General features: G+C 44.9%; 2 protein-coding genes across 2 annotated transcripts in view; one reads left to right on the top strand and one right to left on the bottom strand.

Annotated features, from left to right (window-relative positions):
* Window positions 1-743: 743 nt before the first annotated feature.
* On the bottom strand, window positions 744-16,682 carry Ncstn (nicastrin). The gene is made up of 17 exons (XM_075989148.1): window positions 16,551-16,682; window positions 15,142-15,246; window positions 10,514-10,637; window positions 10,002-10,123; window positions 9,530-9,675; window positions 8,235-8,385; window positions 7,818-7,927; window positions 7,457-7,609; window positions 6,817-6,921; window positions 6,601-6,678; window positions 5,265-5,437; window positions 3,551-3,653; window positions 3,349-3,444; window positions 2,975-3,062; window positions 2,571-2,725; window positions 2,083-2,295; window positions 744-1,509 (listed from the first exon to the last, which is right to left on the bottom strand). The coding sequence occupies exons 1-17, from the start codon at window positions 16,633-16,635 to the stop codon at window positions 1,387-1,389; spliced, it is 2,130 nt and encodes a 709-aa protein (XP_075845263.1). The 5' UTR covers window positions 16,636-16,682; the 3' UTR covers window positions 744-1,386.
* A 71-nt stretch (window positions 16,683-16,753) lies between these two features.
* Window positions 16,754-24,809, top strand: part of Copa (coat protein complex I subunit alpha) — a 48,829-nt gene continuing 40,773 nt past the window's right edge. Inside the window, exons 1-2 of the mRNA XM_075989147.1 lie at window positions 16,754-16,906; window positions 23,974-24,087. Of these exons, the coding sequence (XP_075845262.1) occupies window positions 16,867-16,906; window positions 23,974-24,087 (154 nt within the window). The 5' untranslated portion in view covers window positions 16,754-16,866. The remainder of the gene's footprint in view (window positions 16,907-23,973; window positions 24,088-24,809) is intronic.

Raw genomic sequence — 24,809 nt, forward strand, 5'->3', positions numbered from 1 at the left:
CCATGTCCGCTGGTCTTCAGACGTGTGTGAGCAATGGCCTCCTGGCCAGCAACAAGGAGAGCAAGCCCCAGGTAGGCATCCACCCCTGCTGGCTCTCTCCCCTACCCTCTGTTGACTCAGCCTCGGCCCACAATCACCACGGCTCTGCTCATCTCTACTCTGCAACTGAACCTCCACGAAGACACAGGGACTTGGTCTCCAAGAGCTGAGGGTCTCCCTGAAGCAGCCCCCAAACCACTCTTGTGTTGAGCGACAAAAAGTCCGCCATCAGTACAGGGCCCAAATTCCTTAGCATGCCACCCAAGAACCTCACCGCCTGCTCACCCTCATGGTTCAGGCACACTGAGTACACTTACCATGGCCCAGACACAGGCTTCTGCTTGCTGTGCTTCTGTGTATAGGGAATTCTAATCCTAACTCACGGTCATGTCCATTGCCCTGACTCCCATCTGCAGCACATCACAACGCTTCCGTTTAGTACACTCAATAGTTCTAAGGCTGTCTTTGTCTCTCACTCCAACCCTGAGCTCAAGGCTTAGAGCTGCATCTGCTCAGAGTGGATACAGTAAGCAGAAACTCCACTAATACTGTTCTAAGAGGGGCTCTGGGGATGTCTGAGCCCTGCATTTCACCTCTGTTGTAACAGTATCTTACTTCTGGAGGGCAAGGCCACACACACGGTGCTCTAGTCCGGGGTCACCGAATAAGGTGATCTGGGAAGAATACAAAGGATAAAATACAAATTGTATGGGATAATTTTAATGAAACTTGCTATTTATATATTTACAAAAAAGGAAAAAAACCCAACAAAAATAGATATTACAGTTTAATAATAAAAAGTACAACTGAGCACTGTGGGCTAGAGGTGGGATACCCACCTAACGGCACGCCCACCCTATCATGTCATCTGGGGGCCTGGAGAAAGGACTGTGAGAAAGACACAGGGGCTCAGCCAGAGAACCCGCTCTTCTCCCTAAGGGTTAGGGCAGTTTGAATTTGATGCTCAATCCTCCACATCCTCTTCCCTGTCCAGCAGGTGGCTGGGTACGGGGTGGAGGTAAGGTGACACTAGAGAGGGAGGTATAGAGCAGGACGGAAAGACAAGAGACGGCAGACAAGGGTGGGCGGCTGGGGAGGTAAGCAGAAGGAAGTTCCTATCATAATTCCTGGTATCAGAGAAGGGGGAGCAAACAGGAAAGGAGAGCGGGAAAGGGGAGGCAACTTGTCCATCTCTCCCTGTCTCCACTCACAGTTCCATTCCGTGTGTCAATCCCAGTCTAGGACAGACCCAGAGACAGTCCAGTGATAAATTAGTGGTTTGTTCCCAGTGGAACAACTGATCGAGGAAATGAAGTCCAAAGCTGGTAGGGAGAGCTGGAGTCTTCTTCAGTAAGACACGGATCCTGGCTCTCGGGGAGCAACGAAAAGGACATCGGCTTTGGCATTGATGCAGTAAGTGACGATGAGAGAGAAGACGAGGATGCCGAAGCCCACAATCAAGGTAATGAACTGCAAGGGTGAAAGTGTGAGCAGGAAAGGAAAGAGTTCTCAGATGCCACAGTCTTAGGTAACTCAGGAAGAAACGACATCAGAATTCTGACAGTAGACTCAAGTACCAAGAACCAGCAACAACCATGGGCAGCATCTTCCAAGTGAGCAGCCCGGGCTCTCCTTAAGTGAAAAGAGCGGTGTCTGTGTTCTTTAAGTGATCTGAAGGTAGGCAGGACTCAGGCTCCGGGCCTCTTATACTTATGCCCATGACTTACTTATAACAGGGGCTCAGTAACTATTCGACTGACTCCTCTCAGCTATGCCATAAAGTAGATGCTAGGCAGGAGTGGAAGACACAACCAAACTTCTTAGATTGAACAGGGCTCTCCTAAATAAGCATGCACTCACACCATCAGTGCAGAGAGGCCTTCGAAAGGGAGGCAACAGCAGACCAGGCACAGATTTGCACTGGTTTTGCTGTAAATCTGGGACAAATGAAAAACAACAGAAAGGAGCCTAACAGAACTGAGACAAGAGATAGCAAAGAAGACCCCAATGGAACTCTACCACCTCCCTCCAGCCCATTCTTACCTCAAGTTCTTTGCTGGCAATCAGGAATATCCGAGCTTGGATGTCTTTCCAGCGGCTCTCGGCCCATGTAGAATATTCTGTGGAGCCCCACTGACTTAGTTCAAAGGCAGGGGACAAGGCCCTGGCCAGTCGTACCGTGGAGCGCACACAACGGGGGAGTCGCTCTGTCTTGTTGGAATTCCAAGGGCCTTGTACCCATGAGTATTCATACAGCTGCACAAGAAGACAGGTCAGAGCACAGGGCTGAGGTGACGGTCTTCTCACTCACTCCCTGCTTCCTATTAGCACCACATTCCAACTCACCAACTGGCTGACACTTCATCCCACAGGTGGCCCAATTTCACTCAGGATACTGCTTCCTCAACACGCAGGTTCAAGGACTATATCCCTCTACCTTCCCATGCCCATTCCCATGTCTGCCCGGCAGATTTCCAACTCTTCCAAGGGAAAGAGGCCCCAGGACACCTCCGACACCCACCGCCACTCACATCCTTGCTTTCATTTGGGACTTTACTTGGATCCTGGCACTGCTCTCGGGTGAGGTTGGTCACCTTGCCTGTCAGATTTGCTAAGGCATACTGCACAACGTAAGTAGTGTTGGTAGGGCTGGAGACAGCGATGTAGTGTTGAAGAGGCCCATCATCTGATTGCAGGTCAAAGGGAAAGGACGATTTGGGAGGTGAGGTCAAGGTCGGCAGAAACAGAAAGAACCCAGAATTGGCAGGAACCAGAAGGAAGCAGGTTAAGAGAAAATAGCCCAATAAGCATCAAGAAAAAGAAAGGAAAATGGGGAAAGAAAGCAGAAAGGGAAAGAATAAAAATTAACCAAAATGACGCCTTTTTCTCTATACATTTTGTTGGGTAGGGACCCCCTCTCAGAGCAGATGCTTACCCAAATAGGACCTTAGGTCCTGTCTGAGGATAGACTGGAACCACGAATTGTTGGCTCTAACCAGGAACCCATAGAGCAGACGTGTAACCTAGGATTGGGACACAGAGAAGAAAAAAACGTTGTGACTTTTAGCAAGACCAGGGAAACAACGAGCAGAGATCAGTTATGAGACAGGACATCTCCTGGGGCTGGGAGACAGTAGGCAGTTTACAAGGATGTAGATGAAGCCACTCAAGAGCGCTCAAGTATCATCCTTGCAGGCATGAACAGGCATGCCTAAATTCCAAAGTTTAGAAAGTTGGCAAGGACCATAGGGGGTGGGGGTGGCCTGTGTTAACAGAAACAGGAGGGACTAGGGGCCCATCTTTTCTTACTGTTTGGGGATCAGCCTGAATGGAGTCATTGAAGTTGGTTCCTCCTGCAAGCTCATACAATGCGCGAGCCAGCACTGTGGCCACGTTCGCCAGTGCCTGCAGTGGGTGAGAAGGGCTGGATGGCTCACCTGTCTCCCAGGGCTTCCCTTGGGCCATCTCTGCTGTATTTCCAATGCTCCCACCCAGCCCAGGTCGGTGCTACCTTGGCAGTGTCTGTCACAAAGTTCAGATCCTCTTCTGGGCTCTGCGACTCCGGATAGGTCACGTTAATGTTCTCAGCAGTATCAAAAATGCTCTGGTAATACCTGCCAGAAAAGTCAGCATGAGCCCTGGCTATATGAAGCCAGGTCCTTGTCCCTTTCCTATCTAAATGTCCTTATGTGGGAACCTGCTATCTTATTTTTCATTGTCCAGTGGGAAAAGGAAAGAGAAAATCAGGCTCCATTATTAAAAGGGTATTGGAAATGGGGAAGTAGGAATAACGGTGAGGTAAAGAAATTTAAAGCCTCTGCTGCTGGACAGAATATAAAAAATAAGCCACACAGCCGGGCAGGGGTGGTGCACGCCTTTAATCCCAGCACTTGGGAGGCAGAGACAGGCAGATCTCTGTCAGTTGGAGGCCAGCCTGGTCTACAGAGAGAGTTCCAGGACAGGCTCCAAATCTGCAGTGAAACCCTGCCTTGAAAGGCCAAAAAGAATAAGAATAGTAAGAATGAAGAATGAAGAAAGAAGAAGAAGAAGAAGAAGAAGAAGAAGAAGAAGAAGAAGAAGAAGAAGAAGAAGAAGAAGAAGAAGAAGAAGAAGAAAAAGCAGCAGCAGCAGGAGGCTCTGGACACACAGGAGACTGCCTGGCTTTTCAGAGAACTATCTCTCTGTATGAGTGTTCCCACAAACGCTCACAGTGACAGAGGGGAGGCTGTCGGGGCTAAAACCAGGGATGCTCACAGACAGACACTCTGGATCAGATCACTGTAACTGTCCCTGTGAGTGCCAAGGAAACATATTTTAAAGAGCACCCTCAGCCTTCCTTCTCAAATGCCTCTTATGTAGGTATGAATTGCTGCCCCAAGAAAGAGCCAAGCAAGCCACATAATCAAGTGAATTATCTCTTACCCCATAGGAAAAAGAAAAGCTGATAGTGACAGTAATCTAGAACCACCACCCCCTAGAGTGAGTGAGAAAGTTTCTTTGCTAGGGTCAGAGAATCAAAGTTTAAACATTTTTATTTAAAAACTCATTTGGGTTCAAGGAGGCTGGAGAGAGAGAGAGAGAGAGAGAGAGAGAGAGAGAGAGAGAGAGAGGGAGGGAGGGAGGGAGGGAGGGAGGGAGAGAGACAGAGACAGAGAGACAGAGAGACAGAGAGAGAGGGAGAGAGAGAGAGAGGGAGAGAGAGAGAGAGAGAGAGAGAGAGAGAGAGAGAGAGAGAGAGAGAGACATCTAGCCTGAGTGAGAACCCCATTATCCCTGGCTCAAGTTAGGAAAGTGTGATGACCTCTCCAGAACCAGGAGAGATGACAGGGTGCCTTCTTATCTTCAGAGGCCTCTCCTACATCAGCCACGTGCACCTACCACGTGGTGAGAACATGCTACATTTCAGAGTAAGAACACTGCTTGTGGACCCCAAATAGAACTCCTTTCTAGCTTCCCATGCTTTGGCCTGAGATGAAGACCTCCGTGGCAGCTATTGGGAGCACAGGTGCCGGGAGAACCTGGGAGAAGTGGACCCACAGCAGAGGATTATCGTACTAGGAGTGCTCGAGGTTAAGGACCAGGGCTCCAGGCCTCCTGTGGCCAGGCTACCGGGTGAAGAACACCCGGCTGGAAGTGTATGAGGTGGGAAGAGACGGCATCTTTCTCCCAGACTACAGACTAGACTGTCTCTGAGAACAAAGAAGGTGTGGGGCCAGGTGACTTACCGGTTATGGAAGGAACCAGAGTGGTCGGCCAGAACCACACCCGAGATGTTTCGAGCCCGAAGAAATCGTTGTAGAGATGATGGTGGAAGGGCCTGGGACTGATTCTGTCTCCTGAGGACAACTTCAGGGACACCAGCACCACTCTTCTCCAGAGTGACCAGGAGGTCCTCCACCTGAGGAAGGAACAGAAGCAGACTGCTGAGAGGCGAGGTGGTGGGAGGGCGCTATCAGCCTATGCTCTCCTAGATATATTCTTCAAATGCCCTGGAACCAAGACTGAATTCCCTACAGTTCCCATGGTTCTTTCTACAGTTAGGAAATTAGAGCCCAAAGATGCCTGGGTTTTCCACATTTATAGCTAAGTTCTGTCCTCAGAACTCTGCCTTATCCTCAGTGGGTGTTTCCTATATAATTCATTGTGCAGATCTGGAGGGGGCCAATCAACAACAAAAAGCCAAATATGTAAGTCATTCTCTAAGTGCTACAGGAGTCCAGAGCAGATACGACAGCAACTGGAGAGGCAACAAGAGCACTTCAAGGAGAAAAGCAGGCATACAGCTGCACTTGGTAGGACACAAGAGTCATGAATAAGCATGGAGAAAGAGGAGGGCAGAAGCAAGAGAGATGGCTCAGTGGTTAAAAGTACTTGTTGCTTTTGCTTTTGCAGGAACCCAGGTTTGATCCTCAGTACCAACACGGTGGTTCATACCTATCTGTAACTCCAGTTCTAGAAAATCTGCCCCTCTTCTGATCCTGAGCACCAGACATGCATATGGTAAATATACATGCAGGCAAATACTCATACAGATAAGATAAAATAAATCTGTAAATCCCCCCCCCCCCCATAAAGTGGAAGGCAATTTGGGCAGGAGCCTGGTGCAGGCAGGACTCCAGCAGGCAGCTCTGACAACCGGGTCCATGGGACAGCAAGACTAGAACAGAAAGAGCAAGTCACACTAGGTGGTGGTGAAGTACGCCTTAATCCCAATACTTGGGAGGCAGAGGCGGATGATCTCTGTGAGTTCGAGGACAGCCTGGTCTACAGAGTTTCAGGACAGTCAGGGCTATTATGTCTTGAAAAACAACAACAACAAAAAAGAAAAAAAGAAAGAAAAGAAAAGAAAAAATAAGAAAGGAAGAAAGAAAAAGAAGAGAAAGAAGGAGCAGCCACTCACGTATCAGTAGTGATAGAATTTAGGTGCTGAATGATCACAGAGAACTACCTACACCAGGGAACCGATGAGATACCATCGTCTCTATGATTCTTCTCACAAAGCAGTGGTGTTCAGCTTTAGCCAACACCTAATTTTATCCTTTCTCTTATCTGTTGGGTTACCTGGTTCTTCACAGAGTCGTTCTTCTGAGACATGGGATCTGTGTGCATCCAGAGATCTAGGGAAGTTCTTAAGGCCACCTGGGAAGGATGAAGAGCACCATACATATCTGTCTCCTGCTGCGACCCATGTCTGGGAGACAGACATTAGGGGATGGGTGACAGCTGCAGAACAGGGTGCTTAAGTGTGAGGAGGAGGTGGAGGATAGAGGCTCACACCTGTCCCAGCTCCACAAACGAGTCGATGTTCTCGAGCCGCACGGGAAACTTGCCGTTTTCCATGTCATAGACCATCCTTGAGCTGCCAATGTAGTCAAAAGTCTCCTGAGGAGTGGAGATAGGAGAGATTCCCAAGGGATAGGGCAGTCTGAGGTCAACACAGTGGGTTGCTTTCTTGGGTTATCTTAGCCGACAGTCATCTTACAGTCATGAGATCTACCATCCCCCTGGCAACCTCCCAGCTGCCTCTCACATGCATGTATCATGGGATTTTTGAGCCTAGAGGTGGGGAAAGCAGCCTTTGTAAAGGCTTGAAGCAAACACCAGCTGCTACAGTTGCTTCTTGATTCTCCACCATCTCCACAGCTCTGGCTTCTACTACCGTGCACTTCAGCCAAGCTGTAACACCACAGGGATTGGACAGTAAACACGAAAGGAAGCCTCAAATGAATTTTGTTAATGGGGGAAGGAAGGGAACACATCAATTCAGGAAATCTAAGCTTCCTAAAACAGAGGATGCCAAAGGGGAAACAGAGAGACGCATGCAGAAACTCTGGTTAACAGCTCAGGTCAGTAATTCCTCTCCCACCATTACCATCCCCTGCTCATTGCCATCTTGCCCTAGGGAAAAAGCCCTTACCCCCTGGAAGAAGACAAACATCACATTGCGGGGTAGGGTGGTCACGTCAGGTGCCTTGTGCAAAGCTTCAGCTGCAGCCAGCTGTGTGACAAAGGAGGCTACAGCACTTTCTGCCCCTGGGGCCACGTTCCAGAAAAAGGACCGGCTATCCAGCTGGAATAGCAGAAGACAAGACAGGCTGGTGTACTTTAAAACTGGACCGTTAGAGCCAAGTAAGCGCCTTCTCTTTGGGGCAAGTACTAGAGCCAAGGAGTCCAACAGCCCAGCTCCCTCTCCACTTAAGGCTCCCCAGTGTGCTCACTCTGAAATCAGATGTATCTAATGGGGAGCCCTGCCCATGCTGCACAGGGGCAACACTCACCCGGGTGGCAGCAACCACAACCCTGTCATCAGGTTCTAATGCCCCAGATGTATTTATAGGCTTAAGCATGCTCCATACGTTGTAGTCAGATAAGGGGTCACAGACGATTTCTGAGTAGGACACAAACAACGAGAGATCAATAGTACTAAGGGAGAAGGCAGTTGTAGAGAATGCCTTCAAGATGGCTTAGACTCCGTCCCCATAAACTCCGAGGACCATTTTCTCCACCTTCAACAGCTCTAGCTCTGCTTCTCTGCCACTGTCCACTTCAGGTGCAGGCTGCCTCTTCTCTTCAAGATTCTCCCATCCAGTGCCTGCTGCCCGGGCCCACTCTTCCCTGGATGATCTCACCAACCTCCCCAGCTGGGCCCACCCCACTCACCGCAGTCCACCTGCATGGCTTGGCTCTCTGCCTACCTGGGTTGATGCTGAAGGTGCTCTGGATGAAGCTGCGCCGCATGCAGGTAGCGGTGCTGATGACGGCGTGCATGTGTGAGAAGAGCTGCATTGCACACAGTGGGAAGCTTGGTGCAGAGCCATTCTGACCCAGGTTGTGATCTTGATAGCACTGGAGAGGAGATGGACCCCACTGAGACAGCTAGCTGTGGAGGCCCTCTCTCGCTTTCCAGGAAGAGGAAGACCCAGCTCCATTCTTAAGCCATTCCCTTTTGGGAGACATAAGTCCCCAAGCTACAGGTGTCCTGGGATAACCATATAAGGTCAAAGAGAAAAATTCCTCAATCAGTACAAATAGCATGGACTCAACAGATTGGTTGGAGCAGATAAACTTATCCAATTCTAACTGGTGTGGTCCAAGCTTCAGCCACCACAGGGTCATGCTACACAGTTTACTCATAACCCTGTTTCAGTTTCCCCAGCATTGACAGTACAGGAGTGTGTTACTGTGCCTGGCTTCAGAAATAAAGAATAAAAATTCAGGACAGCCTGACCAGCAACTCACTTTGTCATTCTAAAGACAAATCTCTCAATTCATCTTAAAGTGAAGATGCTGGACTAGACAGAACGAGGACATCAGAGCCGTAAACAACTTATCCGTAAACAAATCATCAGGGAGTAAGGGTGTTCACTGTGCAAACATGAAGAGCTATGTTCCAATCTTAGCACCCATGTAAAATGCTGGACACAGCCAAGCATGAACCCGTAACCCCAGTGATGTTGGAAGAAAAGACAAGGGGACTGCAGGAGCTTGCTGGCTGCCAGTCTAGGTTCAGCTTCCTGTCTCAAGGGAGTAAGGTGGAGAGTGATAGGGAAAGATATCTGATGCCTTCCTCTGGCCTTTGCATATATACTCAGGTATACACATTGCATACATACACAGAGAGACAAACAGAGAGAGAGAACCTCAGGGATTTACTGAACTCAAGCGCTCAACCCCTAGTTCAATGCTCTCTCTTTCTGTTTTTGTTTTGACCTTTATCAGACAAGCTCTCACTCCAGGCTGACCTACTCTTGCCAGTGCCTGGGATTAAGCATGAGGCATCACACCTGGTCCAAAGTTCTTTTTATGTCGTTTTTTGTTTGAAACAGGGTTTCTCTGTGTAGCCCTGGCTGTCCTGGAACTAGCTCTGCAGATCAGGCTGACCTCTTTCAAGGTGTGCACTAGCAGAACAAGCCACCCACCAAACAGGACAGCAATGAGAAAAATAATCCTCTTTCTCACTGGAATCGCCAGAAGCTGGTAGAGTCAGTACCTGCTTGATGACCTTGGTTTCGTTCTCATCTTCAAGAAGAAAGATGGGAAAACTGAAGTCTTCATAAGCCAAGCCATTGCCCAGTTCATTCCACAGTGTTTGTTTGCAGTGAGCAAACTCTGGCCCATAGGAGTTGGAGTAAACACCTGAGGGAGTATTTAGGGACCAGGAGAAGTAGGAAGGTTAGGATATCATAGGGCTGGGGCTAAGAGTACAGAAAGAGACAATGATTCTAAGAGGCAGTCATGAATCTATCACCAGCCCCTTTAGATAGAAACTGCTATCAGGGAAGCCTAGGCTGGCAGATTAGGTATCTGAGCATGTGACAAGAAGGAATGGTAGAAGAGGAAGTGAGGAGGAGTCAGTTGTACATAGTCCACACAGACATCTGCCCCCGTCCCTGAGACCTGATGCTGGTGTAACAGTTAGCTTTGTACAATAGAAGGTTCTCATGAGCTTTTGAGGCTCTTACCAAACCCATCATTTGGGCACTGCACACTAGGAGAGAAGCTTGAAGTCGAATTGGGCTTGGCTAGAGTCACTGCAAGACCAGCAATTCTGTTGGTTTTCCCCTTCAGCTTTTCCATTACATCCCTAGAACGGATAAGGACAGGAGAGAAGACAGGAAGGTATCAGAGAGACTAATACTCAAGACGGAAACAACTGGAGAATTAGGGACTCAGAACTCCAACTCACTTCTTCTCTTTTGGGGCTTAACTTCTAAGTCTGGACTATGGTCCAACCTGAGTTCAGGGTTTCATTTACCTTGTCCCTGCGTGGTTTTGGACAACCCTCCTTCCCTGAAGAAGATCTAATTTTGAGATCAATAAGATGATTCCTTTTGATGTTACCTCTTTTCTGAATATAAACCCAGCTTCCCTTTCCACACCAGACTAGTGCAACAGAAGTTGCCACTCATCAGTACAAGGAGCAGATCTTTTCTTTCTCTACATACAGTTCCAGAATGACACATACAGTTCTTACCTGATAAAGAGCCTGCCCTCCAGTAGAACCACGTACGGAGGGTTGGGGCCATCTGTCAACGCCCACTGCAGGTCCTCTTCTTTTTCCACTACATGGATAACCCCTGTATCCCCACTAATTGAAGCTGTCAGGACAGAATGGGTCAAATTAAAGCTCCCATGGTTGATAATTCTGCAGATTTTTTAAAAAAAAAAAAACAACAACAGGGTCTCATTATGTAACCCTGTCTGACCTGAACTGACTGTGTAAACCAGGCTGGCCCTGAATTTGCAGTGATCCTCCTGCCTCTGTTTTTCAAGTGCTGTGATTCAAGGCCACCACATCCAGCTTCTGTAGATTTTATCTCTAAAGATGTCACAAAATATTAGGGTAAACACTGCCACTTCTAGACTTGAAGAGCTGAATTACCCCAGCTCCATTTGAAGCAGGAAAAGGAGAACAAAAGCCCAAGAGGACTCATTAAAAGTTTTTCTGAATTTTTTTTTTTAAAGTTTGAACTTGGGTCATTAGGATTGTAGAACAAGAGCTTTCACCTTTGGGTCTTCTTGCTGGCCTCTACAGCCCTTCTTATTAGATGTTGGAAAGACTGCACTTTTCTTTTTAACCCAATTCCAAAGGTCTCACTTAACCATATAACAAGATTCTAGAACACTAGACATTCAAGTTCCAAAATCTGATTTTTCCTCCAGAAAATGCCAGACTCTCTATTGCCAGCTCAGACTTCTGGCTTTGATCTTCCTTTGAAAAGACACAGATTCTGTGGCTCAACAGCCATTCTCCAGCCTCCTTTGGGAATGTCTTTGTTTGCTCCTGGCCAGGGTTAGGTGATTTTAATCTAGAACTCTGAGCTCTCTAGAGCAGAGCTTCCCAATTGATAGGCCTGGAGGGACTGAAGACATGCTGATAATCACTGACTCATTTCTGGGAATCTAGGGTTTCAAAAGATCCTCAATTGTCCAAAAACAAGAGCAGACTCCTCATTTACCCAGGATGACCCATGAATAATACCCATTTTTATATGTTAGGATGCCAAATTCAATATTTCTATGCATCTTATGATATGACAAAGGATAGGAAGTACTGCCTCACAGAACAAATGAACCACAGTCCAGGATGTCTAGAATTTAACATGATAGCCTGAGTCTCTAGGGATTCATGTTGGGACAACCTAGGGAAGACTAGATGTGCTATTCGAGAGTTACTTTAGACCTAGCCCTCACACAACTGTGGAGTACAATTACATCGGAAGTATTCTTTGCTTTGCTTTTTTGGCACTAGGGACTGAGTCAGAGGCCTTGTGGACAACACCCACTACCAACGAGCTGCACCCCCAGCCACTGGAATTTTACGAAGTATAAATGCTTGGGCATTCTCTCAGTGGAGCCTGGATATATGTATTTTCTAAAATTATCATATGTAAATCTTGGCTATTTACAGTCAGACGTAAGAACTATGCTTCTAGACCACAGCACTGAAATCAACTTGCAACTGGCAGAAGACTGGAAACCATCAAGTACTTCTCAACTGCTAACTAAACAGAGCTCTTCTCCCGGGACATCTAATAAACAGTAAACACAGTGAAGAGTCTACAACATTTGCCTATGCCTTATATATAGTAAATAATTAACAGGATCATGGCCATGGCAATAAAACATAGTGGAAGAATTGTGGAGCTGGGGATCACTTTAGTTAAGATCCAGATATTAACAAAGGTTTTAAGTAAAACAATAGAAAGGAGAAAACAGTCTCCTACTTGCTAAAGTTCTTAAAACATGAGAAAAGTTAGCGTAGTGAATTAAGAAATAAATAAAGGTAACCGGTAACCAGCTCTAAGGAGGACAGGGAAGAGACAAACTGTGATGCTGAACTAAAGAAACCTGGACTCCCATCCAGGTCCTGACTGGTGACTGCAGAGTTTCAAGTAATGTGTTTGCTTTCTCTGGATCTTCAGGAAGGAACAGTTTTCTTATCCCTATTCATCTTCTACAGTGGGGATGGAGGGAAAAGTTACATGTAGCTCTCTTTGAGCACTTTAAGGATCCAATAAGTGGGTCATAATAATCAGAAAATCAAATCTAGAGCTCATCTTTTCTCCTCAGTTTCATTAAGCTCCAACCCTAATTAAAAGGGTGTTGCCTGTGAAGGAATGGACTGATGTGATGAAGCAAGACTCAGAAGTAAGCAGGTTGGAAAGGAAACACGATCCTAATGAGGAAGTGGCCAGAGTCCAGCCCCTCCCTCTTCTCTCTGCACTAGCTTTGGCTTTATCTCCAGAGGTAACGCTCTGCTTCCCACGGGGCAGCCTGGAGAACACGCAATGCAGTGACTCATCTCCAAAGGAGAGTTTTTAGAGCCCTGCTTTAGGAGGATGGGGTCCTTGCAGTCAGGCTCTGACATGTCCAGCGGTCTGATTTCAGCCTACCCTGGACCTAGTTCTCCTTCATTCACAACTCAGAAGAGAAACTAAATCCAAAAACCTTAAGGCTGTCTGTAACCAATGAATCTGCTTGTGGTGTTTCCTGTATGGGCGACATGGGACAATTAGCTTGTAGTATAGCTCACGGAAGTATAGGTAGAAAAGCATTAACTATCTCCCTGAGAAAATTCCTTACTTTCTAGTAACTGAGTTTCTTTTCAACCAAGATGGAAGGCAATCACATAAAACTGCTTGACACTTTACTCCACATCAACAACAGCCGCTTATTTAAAACGTGTTTGAAGCAGGAAGTGGAGGACCGTGACTACGTGTTTTCAGCATTAGGAAGCCTGAGACAAGAAGATCACAAGTTCAAGACCAGTCTGGGCTATATAATTAGATACTGTCTTTAAAAACAGAAAAAGAAAAAAAGAGATACTTTGACTTTCAGCTTTGTGTATCACTATCCCAGTCATTATTAAAAGGATAAATTAAAATTCAAAAAGTGATCAATTTGATAATAAAGCCAAGATCAGGCCCTGCTTATCTGCAAAAATATATCCTGACAGAGCTACTGTTCACGGAAGACTACAATCTGATGATAACAGATAGCTCAAGCAAAAAACAGCTGTAACTTTTATTTAATTTATTTTTTTAATATGTGTAGTACCAAGAGATAGAATTCAGGGTCTTGTGCATATTAGGCAAGCGCTCCACCACTGAGCTACCCTTCCAGCAATTTATACAGTACTGAGAATGACAGTGTTCTCATGGTACTGTTTTGGAACACATTTACAAAGTACAAGGATAAGTCCAAATACTTCACTTATTTCTCTTTTGGTAGATGGCATGGCAATAGGGTCTCTATCTCAGGCTGGCTTTGGCAACCTATCTCCTGGTTGTTATTATAGCGTGCCACTATATATAATGTATACAGTGCTAGGGACTTAAACCAGGACTCTGTATTTGCTAGGAAAGCACTCTACCGACTACTTCTATCCCCAGCCTTTATCTGGCATTTGTGTGTACACATGTGCAGTGTGTGCAAATGCCCGACAGAAGACAACGTCAGCTCTGTCCTTGTCTTCGGTCTTGTTTGGGGCAGGATCACAACAGACTACCTGGCCTGTGAGTTTCCATTGGTTCTACTGTCTCTGCATCCTGTCTCTCTATAGGAATGCTAGGATTATAAGCAATCATATTATGCCTCTAGCTGTTTTAAAAATGTGGATTCCAGAGATTCAAATTCATGCCTAAGAACTATTTTACCTACTGAGCCATCCCAAGCCCTTAACAAACAAATAAAACAAATAAATAAAAATAAACATTTTTAAAAAATTATTTATGTACATGAGTGCTTTGCCTCCATGTATATAAGTGCACCCACACATGTGTTCAGTGCCAGCGGAGGTGAGAAGCATCATCAGATTTCCTGGAACTGAAGTAATAGCTAGTTGAGAGCCACCATGTGGGTGCTGGAAACCAAAAGTCAGCCGCTGCAAGAGCAATGAACGCTCTCTATCTCTGAACCATTTCTCTGGCCACCTGCTTAGCATTTTTAATGCATTTTCTTCAACTAGTTTACTGCCGGTGGAGAAGCTGATTTTTGGAGGCTGGGGATACTAGTTTGAGGATAGGGATTTAATCAACAGCATCACAAAACAACAAGAGAAGCTCAGACAAAGGGGTGCATGTTTGCAGCCCCAGAACTATGCAGAAGGCTAAAGTCAGACTGGGGTGCACAGTAAGGTTCTGCTCAAATGAAGAAAAAAAAGGCCATTTTGGCTCAAAAAAGATCACTCAGATACCAGAGTGATGGCTAGATTACATAGAATATGGGATTTCTTCTTCCTTAGAGAACTCTATGATAAAATAGTTAAGAGTCCCACCAGGGTTCAGGTCCTAGCACGATTTCTTATTATGATAATGGTGGGAAAGCTAAACAGTTTCTGTAAGTTTTAGTCCCTTTGTTTGTACAATGTTAATAACAGGGATTGATGTGGAGGTAAAAATATAATGCACACATTAAAACAACATTTACTAAAGTTTAGCTCTTATTATCTTGCCTGGTTTGACAGATGCTAATCACCTTCTATAGAAACACTCTGATTTGAATGCCAAAATTCCTAAGCAGGATACGAGTATTTCTGCATATCCACGATGCAAACTGAGTTATTAGCGGCCACAAATACAAACTGCAATTTCAACTTACACTGGCAGCCGATCTGATGAGTGGCATTGAGCAGGCGGACACAAGGAGCTGTTTTATTTAAGGGGATGTAGATTTTCCTCTCCACTGAGTTTCCCAGACACAATCCTGGCCAGAAGATAAAAAGTATTAGGGAAAAATGAAAGATATTTGGTATTAGCCTCTATCATCATTAGCTTGGCTCATGGTAAATCATTCCCTGTCATATTTTCTAATAAGGGGTTAATGATCACTGTTTTCACTTCTTGGTCACATTATTGGAACATAAACGTTGTATAAGAGTACCTAGCTATTAATAACTATTTAATAACTTAGGAAGTTATTAAACTCCATGATGACCAATTAACAATAAAGCTAAAAAATGATTTGTCAAAAGTCCTTGACTTGAGATGTGTGTCTGGTTGCATGGGTACAGACTTCTGCTTTTCTATCTTGTATGTATATTACCAATTAGCCAAAGACCTCTGGCCTGAGAATATAGCTTACCAAAACCAAACAAAGAAAAGCATTCAACAACAAAACCCAGCTAAGAATCTGAACAGGCCTAGGAGAAACCTTATGCCACACACCTGTTCAATCAAACATCAGATCATTTGTGTACACAGCTAGAGTATGTGGCGGCTACCGTTTCTTCCTTGAAGAAGGTAGAAAACAATGTGAATGGAGGGGATAATTTAGTCATGGTTATACACCGGAATGCTTGCATTTTAAGACTTAACTAGAAAGCCATAACCATATAAGGAAATATTTACACTTTGCTCAATTCTTAGTTGAACACACTATAAAGAATTACTGATGTGTTAGTGATTGTAATTCGTAATTGCGAAATTACTAAATGAATATTAAATAGATAAAATGAAAATATTCATATACATTAAACGTCTAAAAGTCCTTGACTTCCCTCTTAACAGTTTAAATCAGCCAAGCCCAGCTTACCCTCACTTTAGTAAGTAAAGGAAATAAGGAACACATATTTAGTATACAACCATCAACAAGAGGAAATGAGGGCACTCCCCCCTCCCAGGGTTGTAAAAGCTCCCACAAAACAAGACTTTTGGTCTCAAAAATACTAGCCCAGAGAAAGAAAGCAGGCTGAGCTTTTTACACCTGTCCCTTTTGGTTGTGGTGGGGTGGCTGGGGCTTTAAAGAAAACGAGACATGTGAATAAGGTATAAGAGAATCAGACAGGAACCCCGAGTAAGGGCTTGGAAACGCCGCGCCTCGGGAGGTAGGAAACGAAGGTCCTGTCAAAGGGGGGAACTTATGTCATGGGAACGAAAGACAAGACGGATTTACAGGGCGGAGGGGACAGAGGGGCAATGGGAACCAGAAGGGCAACGCCTGCGCTTGGCGAAGAGCCGATCCGGACGGTTCTCCTTACAGAGCAGAGCCCCGGGGTAGGGTGGCCTCACCTGCCAGTGTCATGGAAAAAGACAGAAGGAGAAGAAGACCCCGACTTCCTGGGTCAGGCCCAGAGCCGCCCCTAGTCGTAGCCATCTTGCCTCTCCGCAGGGCGGAAGCATCGGGTCCCTTCCAGTCTCGTATCGGCCTCTCTAGGCTTCCGCCGGCGCTGTCTCTGTAGCCCAGCGCTCCAAAGACCGGAAGTTACTCTTGCGGAGCTTCCGGGAGCCACGACCTCAGGTAGCTGACGTGGAGGCCTTGGGAAGGCAACCACAGCCGGGAGCGGCCGTAACGGCTAATCGGACCTGGGAACCGGAGGCTTGAAGGATGCTAACCAAATTCGAGACCAAGAGTGCGCGGGTCAAAGGTAGTGAAGAAGAAGAAAAGGAGAACAACGGGGGGTTAGATGTTAGGGGCGGTGCTGTCACTAAGGGAGTGAGGATGGGCGGACTCGCTGACCGAATTGGGCCCACTTGAACCCGGAGGAATACCCGAGGGTGGCGGGCTAGGTCTAGTGGAGTCTCTACAGTGTGCGCTTCTTAGTGAGTCCTGGGACTTTGATTTCCTCATAAAATGGTTCCTGCATTGAAGGAGATCCCTTAGGCCCGCTTCCTATTATTTCCATCCACCTCTTAGTTCTGTGCTCCGACTTTTATTCTTTCTGTTCTTATGGCCTTGTGACTTTTATGGTATTTTGATGACCATGTTATATGGAGTACCTCTGACGTTTGGTTCTCCACCTCTGTCACTGTAGCTTTTTTGGAGTCAGGCACTGGCTACTCCATTAGCCTGTCTGCCCATCTCGATGCCCAGTGCTTCCTTGGACTCTACTGCCTACTTGCCTACAGCCCCATCAAGTCCCGAGACTGGCAAGATTGTTCGATAAATACAAGATACTTTGTATTAGATTTGAATGTCAGACAATTTTTTGGTAATAAGTTTTGAAGGACAGAGGCCTGAGATCACAGTCTTTCAGAAATTTGAAATTAGAGAAGCAGAGAATTAAGTCTATGGAAATCTGGTTAGAGATATATCTGGAATAGTTCCTAAAATACATTATAGTGAAGTGGTTTGGAATTTGTTCTCTGGAGTCCAGTTGTCTTGCTTAGGAATTCTGAAACATCCACTAACAAACTATATGCCCCAGTCAGCAGACTTACTATCTCTAAAGTTCTATATTCTTATTTTTATTTATTTATTTATTAAAGATTTCTGCCTCCTCCCGGCCACTGCCTCCCATTTCCCTCCCCCGATCAAGTCCCCCTCCCTCGTCAGCCCAAAGAGCAATCAGGGTTCCCTGCCCTGTGGGAAGTCCAAGGACCACCCACCTCCATCTAGGTCTAGTAAGGTGAGCATCCAAACTGCCTAGGCTCCCACAAAGCAAGTACGTGCAGTAGGATCAAAAACCCATTGCCATTGTTTTTGAGTTCTCAGTCCTCATTGTCTGCTATGTTCAGCAAGTCCGGTTTTATCCCATGCTTTTTCAGACCCAGGCCAGGTGGCCTTGGTGAGTTCCCAATAGAACATCCCCATTGTCTCAGTGTGTGGGTGCACCCCTCGCGGTCCTGAGTTCCTTGCTCGTGCTCTCTCTCCTTCTGCTCCTGATTTGGACCTTGAGATTTCTGTCCGGTGCTCCAATATGGGTCTCTGTCTCTGTCTCCTTTCATCGCCTGATGAAGGTTAATATTCAGGAGGATGCCTATATGTTTTTCTTTGGGTTCACCTTCTTAATTTAGCTTCTCTAGGATCACGAATTATAGGCTCAATGTCCTTTATGGCTAGAAACCAAATATGAGTGAGTACATCCCATGTTCCTCTTTTTGGGTCTGGCTTACCTCACTCAGGATAGTGTTTTCTATTTCCGTCCATTTGTATGCAAAATTCAAGAAGTCCTTGTTTTTTACTGCTGAGTAGTACTCTAATATGTATATATTCCATACTTTCTTCATCCATTCTTCCATTGAAGGGCATCTAGGTTGTTTCCAGGTTCTGGCTATGGAAACAATGCTGCTATGAACATAGTTGAGCATATACTTTTGTTGTATGATAGGGCATCTCTTGGGTATATTCCCAAGAGTGGTATTGCTGGGTCCAGGTGTAGGTTGATCCCGAATTTCCTGAGAAACCGCCACACTGCTTTCCAAAGTGGTTGCACAAGATTGCATTCCCACCAGCAATGGATGAGTGTACCCCTTTCTCCACAACCTCTCCAGCAAAGGCTATCATTGGTGTTTGATTTTAGCGATTCTGACAGGTGTAAGATGGTATCTTAAAGTTGTCTTGATTTGCATTTCCCTGATCGCTAAGGAAGTTGAGCATGATCTTAAGTGTCTTTTGGCCATTTGAACTTCTTCTGTTAAGAATTCTATGTTCAGCTCAGTGCCCCATTTTATAGTTGGGTTGATTAGCCTTTTATGGTCTAGTTTCTTGAGTTCTTTTTATATTTTGGAGATCAGACCTTTGTCAGTTGCGGGGTTGGTGAAAATCTTCTCCCAGTCAGTGGGTTGCCTTTTTGTCTTAGTGACAGTGTCCTTTGCTTTACAGAAGCTTCTCAGTCTCAGGAGGTCCCATTTATTCAATAATGTCCTAAGTGTCTATGCTGCTAGGGTTATACGTAGGAAGTGGTCTCCTATGCCCATGTGTTGTAGAGTACTTCCCACTTTCTCTTCTATCAGGTTCAGTGTATTCGGACTGATATTGAGGTCTTTAATCCATTTGGACTTGAGTTTTGTGCATGGTGATAGATATATTCTTATTTTTAAAACTAAGGGTAATTAACATTCTTTTATAAAGAGAATTAAAATGAGAAAGTATATTGCATATGTTATGATAATGCCCGGCCAGACTCAGTAACTCAAAAACTGGAAGCTATTTAATGTGAGGATATACCTGAGCAGTTTCCACTTATCATGGGAAATTTGATCATGAAAGGTACCCTTAAAATTCCTACTACCATCATGGCTATGTAGAGCCTGTCTCAATGGCAATAAAAATAAAGACCCATCATCTCTGGTACATTCATGATGGCTTTAATCCTAGCACCCTGGAGCCAGATGCAGATCTCTCTGTGAGTTGGAGGCTAGTGTGGTCTACACAGTGAGCTCCAGGCCAGTCAAAGCAGCTCACAGCCACCTGTAACTCCAGCTCCAGATGATCCGATCCCCTCTTCTGGACTCTGTGTGCACCTGAACTCACATGTGCCCGAGCATATGTGAAAACAAACAAAGAAAACCAGTTTCTGGTACTTGAGTAGATGACGTGAGTCTTCATTTCCTCTTAGTTCTTTTCAGATGTCTTCTTGGTCAGTAGGAAGGGGTGGGGGAATGAGTACTTGAGAGTTTTGCAATCAGAGTTAAAAGCGCATACTGCTCATACAGAGTTTGGTTCCCATCATCCATGTCATATGCCTCACAACTACCTATACCTCCAGCTCCACGGGATCCAGGGTCCTCTGTCCCCTTCAGGCCCCTGTACTAATGTGCACATAATCCCCACACAGATACACTTCGTTAAAAATAAAAAAAAAAATGTAAGTGCTAAGTTAGACCCTGTGGTTCATGTCTGTAAATCCCAGCGCACGAGAGTCTGAGGCAGGAGAATTGCTGTGCATTGGAGGCTACTTGGTGAGACCTATCCAAAAGGGGGGGAAAAAGAAGCTAACAATATACCATAAAAATAAAAGAAACACCATGCAAAATTGGTGTCTTTGTAAACTTGCTGATTGAGCATATTCGTACAGTGTTCTTACAACTAAGCAATAGCTACCGGAGTTGGATGTGTTGGCTCTCACCTGTCATCCCAGCACATGGGAGGCTAAGGCAAGAGGTTTGTTGCAAGTTTGAGACCAGCCTAAACTACAAAGTGAGTCCCTGTTTTAAAAACACAAACATTGCTGGGTGTGGTGGCATAGAGCAGGCAGAGTTTGAGGCCAGCCTAGTCTCTAGAGTGAGTTCCAGGACAGCCAGGGCTACACAAAGAAACCTTAGCTCTGAAAAACTAAAACCCAAATGTTTACCAGAGTATTAAATGTACATGTTCTAAGCCAGTGAGATGGCTTAGTGGCCAGTGATCCCCATGACCTACATGGAAGGAGAGAGCTGATTCTCACACACATATACCATGGCATGTGTGTATGTGGACACAAAGACATATATACACTCTCAAATAAATGTAATGCAAACTTTTTAATGTATGCGTTCTATTTTGTAGCCATTCTATTTTCAAGTTTTTAGCCTAAAGCACTGTTAAGGCAATTGGTCTAGATTATATATAAACATATCTTCAGTAGATTTTTTTTTTTTTGGTTATTTTTTGAGACAGGATTTCTCTGTGTGTCCCTGGCTGTCCTGGAACTCATTATGTAGATCAGGCTCACCTCAAATTCACAGAGATTCACCTGCCTCTGGTTCCTAAGTGCTGGGATTAAAGGCGTGCCCACCACTTAGCTTCAGCAGATCCTTTTGATAGCCAGAAACTAGAGGTGAAACTTAAATGTTTTCTAAGAGTAAGGTGGTTTTTTCGTTTGTTTGTTTGTTTATTTATTGACAACGTCTCGCTATATAGCCCCTGCGGGCTTCAAACTCATGATGTTTCTGCTTCAGCCTTACAGGTGCCAGGATTACAGGTGTGTGACACCATGCTCAGTTTGGGAGTGTGTGTGTGTGTGTGTGTGTTAGTGACTAAACTGGGCACCAGGCAAGCCACCTCTTTCTCACTGAAGTAAATCTCCAGTTCCAAAATAGTTTAAAATGTGATAGACGAGTGAGATGACTCAGTGGTTAAAGTTCTTACCACCAAGCCTAATGATCTAAGTTCAGTCCGCAAGGCCCTATGGTAGAAGAAGGGAATTGACACCTGCAAGGTTTTGTTGTTGTTGTTTTGTTTTTTAAGGCAATGTCTCAATATGTAGCCTCATATATTACATGTATATGGATTGTCCTCAGACTTCCACACATGCACCATGGTACATGCGTGCCTACACGAGAACACACGTGCATACACACGGTAAATAAATAAATGTAATTAAAAATTTTAAGTTTGGTGCCTTTGTTCCTTACAGTTGTAAAAAAAAGAGAGAATGAATTTCCATTAAGTATAAAAAGATTTATGTCATATATTTAAATGAGAAAGGTTTGCAAAATAGCATTGTATAATTCCATGCCCATAAAATAGTAAGGCCTGTGTTTATATGTAGCTGCATTAAAAACCTGGACACACTCCAAACTGTTAACAGTTCTTTTCTTCTAGTTTGTCCTTTTATCATCCTGGTGGAGTAACAAGGGATAGATTGTTTCCCTTTCTTAAATCACTAAACAACTAAACAAAACTACAAAGGTTTCAGACATTGATCAGTAAAGAGTACAGGAAATTATTCCTTGAGGGAAGGGAAATAAACAGGGTGAGTCCCATGTTTGTTTAGATTAGTACTTAGAGACAGATTCCAGGCAGTAGTGAAGGAAGAGGGAAGAACCCTGTAGTCTAGCAGATGAATAAGAGCTCAGCATTTGGGGCAACAAAGATGACTAAATGTGCTTGGAAAATACCAGAAATGACAGAGCACTGGAGGTCTATATGAGTTCCCTTGGGCCTTTCTTAGAGTGCTGATAGGTACATGCATGTGAGAAAAAAAAAATACAAAATTAAGAAAAAGCCATCAAGAGGTAGTTGTGGAGCTGGGGAGATGACTCAGTGGTTAAGAACACTTGGCACCCTTGCAGAGGACCCAGGTTCAGTTCTCAGCATCTCAGTAATTATGGTGGCTCATAACCATTGGTAACTCCAGTTCCAGGGGATCTGACCTCCACAGCCACCAGGCATGCATGCGGTGCACATAGACACATACAGGCAAAATACTCAGAATGGGCAGTGGTGGCACACATCTTTAATCCCAGTAGGAGACAGACACAGGTGGATCTTTGTGAGTTTGAGGCCAGCCTGGTCTACAGAGAGAATTCCAGGACAGGCTCCAAAGCTACAGAGAAACCCTGTCTCAAAAAACAAAAGCAAACAAAAAAATTAAGAGATAATTCTAGAAGGTGTACATACCTATAATCTGAGCACTGGAAGACTGAGATGGAAAGATTGTGACTTTTTAGGCTAGCCTAGACATAAGAATGAGGTCTGTCTTTTTTAAAAAGAGAAAAAAATAGTAATAGAGGGCTCCAGAGATGGCTCAGTGGTTAAGAGCACTTGCTCTTCCAGAGAACACAAATTCAGTTCCCAGAACCCATGCCAGGCGGCTCACAATCACCTGTAACTCCAGTTCCAGAGGATCCAACACATCTGGCCTTCATAGGTTTTCATAGGTACCTGCACTTATTTGTGCATACCCACACACAGACACATACCTACACATAATTTAAAAGAATACAAAAACAAATATTTTAAGATTTATTTATTTGTTTTTATGTATATATGAGTGTTCTATCTGCATGTTCACCTTTACACCAAAAGACATCAGATCCCATTATATATGGTTGTGAGCCACTATGTGGTTGCTGGGAATTGAACTCAGGACCTCTGGAAGAGCAGCCAGTTCTCTTAACCTCTGAGACATCTCCCCAGCCCCACAGAAACAAATTTTTGTTTTGTTTTGTTTTTGTTTTTTCGAGACAGGATTTCTCTGTAGCTTTTGGAGCCTGTCCTGGAACTAGCTCTTGTAGAAAAGGTTCACCTTGAACTCACAGAGATCCGCCTGCCTCTGCCTCCTGAGTGCTGGGATTAAATGCGTGCGCCACCACTGTCTGGCAAAAACAAGTCTTAATAGTAATTTTTAAATAAAGAATGGAAAGAGAAAGCAGAACAGTTATCCCTGGAGCTCACACAAAGGTGGAAATAGTCTGTGTTCCTATAAGACAAACAGAAAGGGTTTTGTTTTGTTTTTGTGGCGCTGGAGAGATGGCTCAGCAGTTAAAGATTTCCTGACATTATTGAGCATCCTATAGAGACCCTCTGGTGGGTATTCCCTTAGCCATGATTTCAAATTAGACCTAGACTATAAAGGTAGCTATACACCCACAGTAACAAAACTTTAGGTCCTATCTGTCAGCTGATTTCAGCTAAGATACACCTCAGAACAAAGCCCAGCAATGCTTAAAAAAGAAATACCTAACAATAAGATTTATTGTATTTGGTATCCAATAAAAAGCTAGCTATCAGCCAGGAGGTGGTGGCGCACGCCTTTAATCCCAGCACTCGAGGAGACAAAGGCAGGCGAATCTGTGAGTTCCAGGACAGTCTGCTCTACAAAGTAAGTTCCAGGACAGCCAGGGCCATACAAAGACACTTTAAAAATTAGGGAGAAAGCTATCAAGCATGTTGAAGGAATAGATAGCCTCTGGTTAATCTAGTTGTTCCTTTTTATCAGACTTGACAAGAGAAGACATTAGGGACCCTATCTCATTGTATAATTTTCTGCTTGTCCCCTTTCCCCAGGCCTAAGTTTCCATCCCAAAAGACCCTGGATCCTGACCAGTTTACACAATGGGGTCATCCAGTTATGGGACTATCGGATGTGCACTCTAATCGACAAGTTTGATGAACATGATGGTAAGTTAGTTTCTAGGGGGAAATTATAAGATTTAAGTATTGGGGCTAGAGAGGTGACTCAGAAGTGAAAAGTGAAAACTGTTCTTGCAGGACCTGAGTTTAATTCCCTGCCCACATCAATCCAAGGCTCACAAACCACCTGGAACTCCAGCTCCAGGGAACTGATACTCTCTTTTGGCCTCCACTAGCACTTGAACACATGTGCACATGCACATACACATAATAAAAATGAATATTTTCATATTCTTTGGTTGTGAGCCTAGCCTTTAACGGCTGAGCCATCTCTCCAGCCCCAAAATGAATACTTTTAAAGGCCAAGTATTTGTCATATATATTTGTCATTCTCAAATAAGAATCTTAGTTTGACAAGGATTCCCCTAAAACTAAAGAATGTGAAAGTGGAAAGAGGTAGAAACAAGCAAACAAAAGCTACAAATAAGAATTTTTTTCTCTGTGAAACAGTCCTGGCTGTCCTAGAACTCACTCTGTAGACCAGGCTGGCCTCAAACAGAGATCACCCTGCCTCTGCCTCCCGAGTGCTGGGATTAAAGGCATGTACCACCATTGCCTAGCCTATAGAAATAAGAATCTTAAACCTGGGTGGTGGCTCACATCTTTAATCCCAGCACTTGGAGGCAGAGATAGGCAGATCTCTAAGTTCGAGGCCAGCGTGGTCTACAAAGCAAAGTCCAGGACAGCTAAGACTATTACCCAGAGAAACC

Source organism: Microtus pennsylvanicus, chromosome 10 (genome assembly GCF_037038515.1).
Source record: "Microtus pennsylvanicus isolate mMicPen1 chromosome 10, mMicPen1.hap1, whole genome shotgun sequence".
Lineage (NCBI taxonomy): Eukaryota > Metazoa > Chordata > Mammalia > Rodentia > Cricetidae > Microtus > Microtus pennsylvanicus.

Coding starts and splice junctions, on each gene's coding strand:
- Ncstn (XM_075989148.1), bottom strand. CDS start 16,635: ATGGCTACGACTAGGGGCGGCTCTGGGCCTGACCCAGGAAGTCGGGGT. Junction 15,247..16,550: donor TTTTTCCATGACACTGGCAG/GTGAGGCCACCC, acceptor TCTTCTGGCCAG/GATTGTGTCTGGGAAACTCA. Junction 6,922..7,456: donor TGTTTGTCTTCTTCCAGGGG/GTAAGGGCTTTT, acceptor TCCACTCCTCAG/GAGACTTTTGACTACATTGG.